Source organism: Leucoraja erinacea, chromosome 15, assembly GCF_028641065.1.
Source record: "Leucoraja erinacea ecotype New England chromosome 15, Leri_hhj_1, whole genome shotgun sequence".
Lineage (NCBI taxonomy): Eukaryota > Metazoa > Chordata > Chondrichthyes > Rajiformes > Rajidae > Leucoraja > Leucoraja erinaceus.
In genome coordinates, this window is record NC_073391.1 from 45,073,065 (window position 1) to 45,084,072 (window position 11,008).

An 11,008-nucleotide genomic window follows, 5' to 3' on the forward strand; every position below is an offset into this window, starting at 1 on the left:
TGGAAAATCGAAGGTACACAAAAATGCTGGAGAAACTCAGCGGGTGCAGCAGCATCTATGGAGCGAAGGAAATAGGCAACGATTCGGGCCGAAACGGGCTGAAGGGTTTCGGCCCGAAACGTTGCTTATTTCATTCGCTCCATAGATGCTGCTGCACCCGCTGAGTTTCTCTAGCATTTTTGTGTACCTTGTCCTATCCATGTGCCTGTCAAACTGGTTCTGAACCATTGGGATAGTCCCAGCCTCAACTAACTCATCTGGCTGCTGGTTCCATACACCCACCACCCTTTGTTTTAAAAAAAGTGACCCCTCAGATTCCCATTAAGAAAGGGAAAAGGTTCTCACCTCCACCCCCCATCAGTCTGAAGAAGGGCTTCGGCCCGAAACGTTGCCTATTTCCTTCGCTCCATAGATGCTGCTACACCCGCTGAGTTTCTCCAGCATTGTTGTGCACCTTTGGTAATAACCATAGGTGTCCGTGTTTCAAGGCCACAGAATTTTGTTTTACGATTTTCGATCATCCCGTTGTGTAAATCCTACGGCGAATCAAAAAAAGCGAATCTGTTTGTTAATTGCGTCAACGGTGATGTAATCTGAACATATTTGTTCGGTGGGTGGAACTAATGTTCAATTGTTGTTGAGTCGAATTGACTTCATTAGGATTTGCAATCGGTATAATAAGGGATCCATTGGAACATTTAGTCTTATGCGTGGAATCACGAAACAAACATCTCTGCGACAAAGACCATGCACGCCCCGCCCACCGGATTATCTTATACCATCTATTACACTGCACTTGCCGTCATCGCTGTTCCAGGTAAAGTATTGCCGAAACTTCGTTTTTAGTCATAAACTCAATGCAGAGAGGTGGAGGGTATACTCTATTTGTACTAAAATCTATTCAGACCCATTTGGAAGAATCAATTTCAGTTCTGAACTCTGCTGGTAAGGAGAACAATTCCGGGCTTTGAAGACCCCGAGTGTCGACTTGCCAGAATGTGCCAAAAGAACAGGTAATTCAATTATGAGAACAGAATGGATATTATGCGTTGTGTTTCCTTGTGATAAACTAAACAGGCATTGATGTGTTTAGAACAATTCAATTATTTGAGCAAAACACATGTTGCTGGAGTAACTCAGCGTGCTAGGGGACATCTTTGGAGGGATTCGACAGGTAACGTTTCGCGTCGAAACTCTCTTCCAACCCTTAGAGAAAAAGGCCGTAAGATATAGGAATCAGACAGGCCCCCTCACTGTCCATCTTCAAATCCAGTGTTAAAACACATTTGTACTCCCTGGCTTTTAACCATACCTGAGGCTTTGCTTCTGTTTGTGGTGTTTTTGATGTTTCTTTATTTTACATGTCTTTTCCTACTATTTCTTTTGATTGTTATTTTTGGTGTGTATTAACTTTTTTGTCAATGATTAGTGATGTACTGCACTTTGTTGCAGCTATGTTTGTTTTTAAAGTGCTGTATAAATAAAATTATTATTATTATTATTAATTATTATTATAATTATGCCATTCGGTTCGTCGAGGGTGCTCCTCCATTCGTGGTTGAACTGTGTTGCCCTTTCTATCTCTTACAAATAGCGGAGTTAGGGGATATGGGGAGAAGTCAGGAACGGCGAACTGATTGGGGATGATCAGCCATGATCACATTGAATGGCGGTGCTGTCTCGAAGGGCCAAATGGCCTACTCCTGAACCTATTGTCTATTGTCTATTGTCTATTGTCTATTGTCTATTGCATTCTGCTGCCTTCGCCCCGTAAACGTTCGCCCGTAATCTTCCACATAAGCTGCCTAACCCATTCAGTGACTCCAGCACTTGGCTTTTTCAGCATCTGCAGTTCGTTATGTCTCCAATTAACGGATTTGATATGGAATACACGGATGAGTTATATCCTCTGATGGAAGATTGCGGAACTAAAGTCTCAATGCAAGGCTTAAATCGGCCCTTTAAGGAAGAAACTGCAGTGGTTCTTCGCGCGCAAAGGCGGTGGGGGAGTTGAGACTGTTGTCTAACTAACTGCTTTTGATCTCGGCCAATAAACATTTCGGAATCTTTTCTTGATAGACCTGTTAGGCAAGAGCGTTTGGTATCAGGAACAAGGGGGTTGCAGAGGGAGTATAGATCTCACAAAGCCCAATTATTAGTTACGAGAATCGACAGCCGCAGTGCATCTTCCATGTTCCTCTTCCAGCAGTGGTCCCCAAACTGTGAAAAATCGGATCATTCCAGCTGAGCGATCAATGTACGCAGATCCGGTTGATACTAAATTCAGTATGACCATATGATGCCCATTAGTGTACGGTTACGGAGGTAACACTGGGGAAGATGATAGCGATGCATAGGTAATAAGATGGAAACACCAACTTCTCTTAAATTAGTGTTTCCTTCCGAATGGCTGGATAGATTCGGCTTGTAAATCGCTGCCAATTTGACAAATTGAACATGCTCTAAGTTCAAGTTCAAGTTCAAGTGAGTTTATTGTCTTGTGTCCCTGATAGGACAATGAAATTCTTGCTTTGCTTCAGCACAACAGAACATAGTAGGCATTGACTACAAAACACATGAATAAATAAACTGATGAAGTTCAAATAACAGATAATGGGTTATTAATGTTCAGAGATTTGTCCGAGCCAGGTTGAATAGCCTGATGGCTGTGGGGAAATAGCTATTCCTGAACCTGGTCGTTGCAGTCTTCAGGCTCCTGTACCTTCTACCCGAAGGTAGCAGGGTGATATGTTTGTAGCCACGATGGTATGGATCTTTGATGATACTGCCAGCCTTTTTGAGGCAGTGACTGCGATAAATCCCCTCGATGGAAGGAAGGTCAGAGCCGATGATGAACTGGGCAGTGTTTACTCCAGAGCGACAAACGCGTTTATGTTATTTGTTTATTTTATCAAATAGCAATATCCACTTCAGACTCAATACATGTTGATCATCCCAATTCCACATCTACCGACAGATCCAAAACATGCTTAAATTGTGAGTGATTTTAAATGTGTTGCATTAATGCGACCTCCCTGGGCAGCCGGAACCTCTCAAATAACTCGGACGCCCTTCAGGTAGCGAAACTCTACATTTTACTAGATTACAAACGGCGTTTGACAAACTTTCTTCTGTGCCGTCTCATTTTTCCCATTTTCCCTTTTTTTCTGCAGCGAATTTAGTGACGGTCGGGATCCTGTCTCGCGGGAAATGCGGCCTCTCCAGATGCATCACTCTGTACTTGGTATCGATGTCGGTGACGGACTTCCTTGTCATCGTCACCGCCGTGATAATAAACCGGATATGTCGAATTTATTTCCCAGGCAGTTTCCTGGACATCACCCCAGTCTGTAGTTTCACCAACGCGTTCACCTCTGCTGCCAGACTCACTTCCGTCTGGTTAACGGTGACTTTCACCTTTGACCGATTTGTAGCTATTTCTTGTCAGAAGCTAAAAGCCAATTACTGCACAGAGAAAACGGCAACTGTGGTGATAGGAACCGTGTGCGCGATCGGATGTTTGATCAATATCCCTTGGTATTTTGTACACGAGCCGATCTATGTAATTGACGGCATTCCGTGGTATTGCAGACTGCGGGAGATCCGCCACACTTCGCCTGCATGGATAACATTTGTCTGGTTTGACAGAATTGCGACCCCATGTGTCCCGTTTCTCCTGATTTTGCTGCTCAACGCACTGACGGTCAGACAAATTCTGGTGGCCAGCAGAGCCCGTAAAAGACTCCGGGCCGAGAGCAACGTCGAGAATCAGAACGACGCGGAGATGGAGAGCCGAAGGAAATCCATAATTTTACTCTTTGCCATCTCCTGGAGTTTCATCCTCTTGTGGATGGCGTATGTTGTGCAGTTCCTGTATGTCCGCATCGCAAGCAACTACAAGATACAAAATAACGACCCCATATTTATTCTCCGGGAAGCCGGAAACATGCTTCAACTTCTGAGTTCTTGCACCAACACGTTCATCTACACAGCGATCCAGAGCAAATTTAGAGCAGAGTTCAATAAGTTGGCCAGATATCCGTTCACAATGTTCAGCAAATTAATTTCAAAATCAAGAAACTAAAATCTGTTGAACTAATTTATTAATTTTTGAAACCAAGATATTCCCTAATAAGCATTGATCAGTCTTGAGATGGCAATCGATTGTTGTGCTTTGTTTAATCAAATCGCCAACAATTACTCTGTAAACAGAGGAATAATGCAGTTATTTGAGATTGGTTTAGCCCACTCTTAAAGTTCGTGACGATACCGGATCGGTCTGGCAAATATCCTCACCTTTCAAATAACCTTCCATATCATTGCTGAAATATCCTAATTATCCTAATAATTAAAATATCCGAATTACAGGGGTGTGGTGGCATGTGCTAGTTTTTAAAAATCTTATGAGCTTTCTCAACTAAATCAGAGCGAACAGCCCGCCGTTGGGAGACGAGAAGGGCACTTCACCGCCAAATGCCCAAATTGGAGTAGTGATGAAAAGATAGTGCTCCTTACAATCTTAACGCATACAACGCCACTGCTCGTTTCGTAACATTTCAGCATCAGTCATGTTCATCCGCGTTTATACGCAGATGGAACTATTCTAGCATTAGAACATAGAAACATAGAAACATAGAAAATAGGTGCAGGAGTAGGCCATTCTGCCCTTCGAGCCTGCACCGCCATTCAATATGATCTTGGCTGTTCACCCAACTCAGTATCCTGTACCTGCCTTCTCTCCATACCCCCTGATCCCTTTGGCCACAAGGGCCACATCTAACTCCGTCTTAAATATAGCCGATGAACTGGCCTCAACTACATTCTGTGGCAGAGAATTCCAGAGATTCACCACTCTGTGTAAAAAATGTTTTTCCCATCTCAGTCCTAAAATATTTCCCCTTTATCCTCAAACTGTGACCTCTTGTTCTGGACTTCCCCAACATCGGGAACATTCTTCCTGCATCTAGCCTGTCCAATCCCTTAAGAATTTTGTAAGTTTCTATAAGATCCCCCCTCAATCTTCTAAATTCTAGCGAGTACATGCCGAGTCTATCCAGCCTTTCTTCGTATGAAAGTCCTGACATCCCAGGAATCAGTCTGGTGAACCTTCTCTGTACTCTCTCTATGGCAAGAATGTCCTTCGACGATAGCGAGTTATTGTTGTGGGTAACTTGTCCATCCCTGTAGAATTTTAGCAGCATTCCAATTTGTAGATGGTGTGAATTTAGCAATGCGTCGTCTGCTGCATTGTTGTACATTGAATGTTGAATAAAGACGTTACCATCCGTTGCTTGGTGACCAGATATTCTTCTCTTCGGAAGCTATAGATTTAGTCTAAGTGAAGCAAGTTTTCATGGTTTAGGATTCATGGCCATTATCCCCAAGCATGGTATCAATAGCGGGGTAAGATGTGGGAATTTCTGGAAACTCTAACAATATTGGCCCAGTTCCTAGTATGCTTAACCCAAGAGCCATACATACTGGGGACGTATGATGGCAAAGTTGGTCAACATGAATAAGGCAACTTAAAGGTCATGCTAGAATAGTTGTAAATGAATTAGGGATGTGTTTAGTTTGCAAGGTGTCGCTGATAGATGAAAGATAAATGTAGGACACTTGTAAAACAGGCTGAGGGCAATAGAATTGCTCATAAGATAGGAGGAGGCATTATATGACACCATTTACAAGTAGGGAGAAGGCTTTTACGGAAAGGGAAAGTCCCAACTGCCAAATAAATAGAGGCGACTCCAACAGAGATAAAAACAAGTATGAAACACTGCAAAGAAAAGTGGATTATTAGTGAATTACAGTAAAAACAAAACGAATCCAACATGTACCTGCCGTGACGCGGACACTACAAATTGTTGCAAGTGTTTTGAAGCAATTAAACACTTTGGGTCCTCTCAGAGTTCTTCCCAATGTAGACTATCAAGGCCGGAATAAACATACCTGTTTAAGCCACTCACCACCACCATATATGGTATTCTGTGTGTGCTGTCTCAATCCTCGACTTAATTAGGAGGGCGATTGAGCAGCACGGAATCGCCTGATTCAGACGACAAGGTAAACATGGAAACATAGGAGGTAGGGGGAGTAGCGGGGGGCGGGCAGTACCGGTCGGCCCCCGGTGGTATGGGGGGACGGGATTGTTTCTCCTGTGCTTAGGGTGTGAAAAATTGTGCCCGAGGCCGCCGTTCGTTAGCAGCTGTACTTGGGATTGGGAACGAGTTCAAACTTAAAGAAGCGCAATAGTCTGGGAATTGTTTCTTGTGGGGGCCATGGGAGGATTCTAAAGCGAAAGGAGAATGGTGACGCAGCTGGCAGAGCCAGTTCCTCGCCGCGCCAGAGACTCGGGTTGGATCTTGACCTCGGGTGCTGCTTGTGTGGAGTTTCCATGATCACCCTGTGACCACGTGGTTTCCGCCAAGTGTTCCAGTTTCCCCCCACATCGTAAAGCCGAGCGGGGTTGTAGGATAAGTGGCCTCTGCAAGTTGTCCCCAATAACATATAACATATAACATATAACAATTACAGCACGGAAACAGGCCATCTCGGCCCTACAAGTCCGTGCCGAACAAATGTTTTTTCCCCTTAGTCCCACCTGCCTGCACTCATACCACAACCCTCCATTCCCTTCTCATCCATATGCCTATCCTAATGTGAAGGGAGTAGACAATAGACAATAAACAATAGACAATAGATGCAGGAGTAGGTCATACGGCCCTTCAAGCCAGCACCGCCATTCAATACAATACAATACAAATTTATTGTCATTTGAGCCCCAGTGAGACTCAAACGAAATGTTGTTTCCACAGCCATACAAACAAAGACAATGTCCTACAGACATACACACAATTAAATTCACACAAACATCCATCACAGTGAACCCAGTGTGATGGAAGGCAAAAGTCTTTTCTCTCCCCTGCTCTCAATTTCTCTCCCGATGTCCAGGCCCCCAGGCGGGTGATGATAAGTCCCACGGCCATTTTAGGCCGCGCGGGGCGATTTACGGCCCCGCTCCCGGTCTGAAAGTACAAGGTTGGAACCCCCACGGGCGATGGTGAGTCCCACGGCCATGAAGCCGCGCCAGGTGATGTACGGTCCCGGTCCGGGTTGTTCCAACCCCGCGATACGGGCTGGAGAAGTCGCGTTGCGGGAGCTCCGGGAAGCGGTCTCTCTCTCCCCCCGGACCCGCGAGCTCCCGATGTCCCAGTCCACCGGACCTGCGGCTGCGTTGCTGGAGCCTCCGGGCCCCAGGAGTCGAGTCGCAGGAGTCGCGTTGCAGCAGCGAGTCACCACCGCTCCCCACGCTCCGAGGCCGGCCAGCCCCACGATGGTGAGTAGTCCGCAGCTCCGCAGTCTCCCGAGCCCCCGGGTCATTCAGGTTGGAGGCCGCTCCACGGTGCTAGGCCCCAACGACAACGGAGACCCGACAGGGAAAAGGTCGGGTCTCCCGGACAGGGAAGAGATTTAAACAGTTTCCCCCCCCCCCGCCCGCCCCCCACATGTACACATTTAAAAACACTATTAAAAAACACCAAACACTACATTTAACTAGACAAAAAAGAAAAAAAAGACAGACAGGCTGTAGGGGCCGCTGCAACGGGTGAGTCGCGCCGCCAACAATGTGATCATGGCTGATCATCCACAATCAGTACTCGGTTCCAGCCTTCTCCCCATATCCCCTCACTCCGCTATCTTCAAGAGCGCGATCTAACTCACCTTTGAAAGCTTCCAGAGAACCGTCCTCCGCCGCCCTTTGAAACAGAGAATTCCACAGACTCACAACACAGAGAGTGAGAAAGTGTTTCCTCATCTTCGTTCTAAATGTCTGACCCCTTATTCTTAAACTGTGGCCCTTGGTCCTGGACTCCCCAACATCGGAAACATGTTTCCGTCCTCTAGCGTATCCAACCCCTTAATAATCTTATATGTTTCAATAAGATCTCCTCTCATCCTAAATTCCAGCGTATACAAGCCCAGCCACTCCATTCACTCAGCATACAACAGTCCCGCCATCCCGGGAATTAACATTGTGAACCTACGCTGCACTCCCTCAATACTCTAGGTGTGGTCTCACTGAAGCCCCGTACAACTGCAGAAGGGCCTCTTTGCTCCTATCCTCAACTCCTCTTATTATGAAGGTCAACATGCAATTCGCTTTCTTCACTGCCTACTGTACCTGCATGCTTACTTTCATAGACTGATGAACAAGCCCCCCCCCCCCCCCCCCCCAGATCCCGTTGTACTTCCCCTTTTCCAAACTTGACAACATTTAGATATTAATCTTCCTTCCTGTTTTGCCTGCAAAAGTGAATAACCTCACATTTATCCACATTAAAATGCATCTGCCCTGCATCTGCTCACTCACCCAACCTGCCCAAGTCACCCTGCATTCTCATAGCATCCTCCTCACAGTTCACATTGCCACCCTGCTTTGTGTCGTCTGCAAATTTGCTAATGTTTCTTGTAATCCCTTCTTCTAAACCATTAATATATATTGTAAATAGCTGCGGGCCCAGCACCGAGCCTTGCGGTACCCCACCAGTCACTACCTGCCATTCTGAAAGGTATATGTTAATCCCTACTCTTTGTTTCCCGTCTCAACCAATTTTCTATCCATGTCAGCCCCCAATACCATCTGCCCTAATTTTACCCACTAATCTCCTATGTGGGACATTATCAAATGCCTTCTGAAAGTCCAGGTACACTAAAGCCACTGGTTCTCCCTTGCCCATTTTCTTAGTTACATCCTCAAAAAGTCCCAGAAGAATAGTCAAGGATGATTTTCCCTTCGTAAATCCATGCTGACTCGAACAGATCCTGTTACTGCTATCCAAATGTGCCGCTATTTCATATTTTATGATTGACTCCAGCATCTTCCCCACCACCGATGTCAGGCGAACTGGTCTATAATTCCCTGTTTTCTCTCTCCCTTTTCGGCTGGTGAACCTTCCGCGACGTTGGGGCTCCCGACTCGGCCTCACCGGAGACTGCGAGCACTTGATGTTGATTCGCGGTGGTCAGGGTGGGAGCGATCCCCGGCAAGTGGTGGGGCTCACGACCGCGGTGGGCCTCACGACTGTCCGAGGAGGCTTTCAGCTCCATCGATGGTAGGCCGCAGAGCCCGGAGAATGTGATCCGAAAAATAATCTGACATCTCCGGGAAGGTAAGAGCTTGAAGGAAAGTCCCCCCCAACACACACACATAAAACAAACCGAAGAACATTAAAACAAAACTTTTAACAAACTAAAAAATAACAAAAAGAGTGAAAAAGACGAACAGACTGCCGGCAGGGCTGCCATCTCCCCGGCGCCCCTGGTAGTCATATGTCCAAGGGTCCAATTTTGGTTTTAACTAGTTTTTTCCTCTTCACATACCTAAAGAAAGTTGCCAAACGTAGAACTAGCATGGGCGGATAATCGATGGATGACGAGGACTCGGTGGGCTTGTCTCCATGTTGTATTTCTAAATTAAACTAAAGAAGGGCAAGAATCGGAGACCTGAACTTCTGACAGCGCCAAAGTGCGACCGGAATTAAATCAACCAAAATCCTGAACGTCGGATCAGGCTCGACTGGTCCTCTGGAGTCCACCTACGCTAGTTTCTAAAGGAATATGTACATCCGTGGTATCTCTTGCCGTGTGACCATCCCAGTTACTCATCACATTATCATTTCCAGCAGTTATCAGTGCGCTACATTCTGTAATTCGATTCCTGGATCGTTCTAAAGTCTGGTTCACCTCTCCCGAAAATCACTCTTTCAAACGAACCACTTTCCCTTAATTTTTCGGCTTTGGGATCATCAACATATTTCTTGTTGTTCCATTCCGCACATTACAATGGCATCGCTATACTAATGACCGTGCAGAAACTCAGTGTGTACTGGCGAATGTTTAGAAAGGAAGACAGCATAGTCCACGCTTCCCATCGATCACCCTTCCACACTAGCACTAGGGACAATTTTACAGAGACTGCATCGCCGACAATCCCTCGCGTCTGTCGGATGTGGGGGGAAACCAGTGAACCCCGAGGAAACTCACGCGGTCACTGGGAGAAAGCGCTGATTCCACGCTGACAGCACCCGAGGTCAGGATGGAACCCGGGACTCTGGCGCTGACAAGCAGCGGCTCTATCAGCTGCGCTGCTCGTATCAACCAGCAGCTGATGCTTGTACTGAATCTGAAAGGTATCATGTGCATTGTCTTTTGGTGCATACATTATGTAAACTGTGCATAGCAAACCGTTGTGTAGAAAGGAACCGCAGATGCTGGTTTATACCGAAGATACGCACAAAATGGTGGAGCAACTCAGCGGGTTAGGCAGCATCTCTAGAGAAAAAAGGGATGGGTGACGTTTCGGGTTGGTTTGCGTGTGTTGAGGTTTGCTGTGTTTGGCAACTCCATACATTCGGTGAACATTATGCTTATTTTAGAAGACTCCGGACAACATTTAAACAATTAGCATTCAAAGTGAAACTCCGGGTTTCGTGAGGACATCCATAGATTCAACATTGCTTTCATATAACCATATAACCATATAACCATATAACCATATAACCATATAACAATTACAGCACGGAAACAGGCCATCTCGACCCTTCTAGTCCGTGCCGAACACGTATTCTCCCCTAGTCCCATATACCTGCGCTCAGACCATAACCTCCCATTCCCTTCCCGTCCATATAACTATCCAATTTATTTTTAAATGATAAAAACGAACCTGCCTCCACCACCGTCACTGGAAGCTCATTCCACACAGCCACCACTCTCTGAGTAAAGAAGTTCCCCCTCATGTTACCCCTAAACTTCAGTCCCTTAATGCACATGTCATGTCCCCTTGTTTGAATCTTCCCTACTCTCAGTGGGAAAAGCTTTTCCACGTCAACTCTGTCTATCCCTCTCATCATTTTAAAAACCTCTATCAAGTCCCCCCTTAACCTTCTGCGCTCCAAAGAATAAAGCCCTAACTTGTTCAACCTTTCCTCACAGCTACGAATAAAAGTTT

The 11,008-nt window shown here is 45.9% G+C and overlaps 1 protein-coding gene across 1 annotated transcript; it reads left to right on the forward strand.

The window, feature by feature from the left end:
• The first annotated feature begins 747 nt into the window (after nucleotides 1-747).
• On the forward strand, nucleotides 748-4,084 carry LOC129703870 (probable G-protein coupled receptor 139). Its single transcript, XM_055646545.1, has 3 exons — nucleotides 748-817; nucleotides 951-1,013; nucleotides 3,174-4,084. The coding sequence occupies exons 1-3, from the start codon at nucleotides 748-750 to the stop codon at nucleotides 4,082-4,084; spliced, it is 1,044 nt and encodes a 347-aa protein (XP_055502520.1).
• The last annotated feature ends 6,924 nt before the right edge of the window (nucleotides 4,085-11,008 follow it).

Excerpts from the sequence above, each read along its gene's own strand:
- LOC129703870 (XM_055646545.1), top strand. The coding sequence starts at position 748 with ATGCACGCCCCGCCCACCGGATTATCTTATACCATCTATTACACTGCA. Across the intron at positions 818-950 it reads TGCCGTCATCGCTGTTCCAG|GAGAACAATTCCGGGCTTTG; the intron begins GTAAAGTATTGC and ends TCTGCTGGTAAG. Across the intron at positions 1,014-3,173 it reads AGAATGTGCCAAAAGAACAG|CGAATTTAGTGACGGTCGGG; the intron begins GTAATTCAATTA and ends TTTTTTCTGCAG.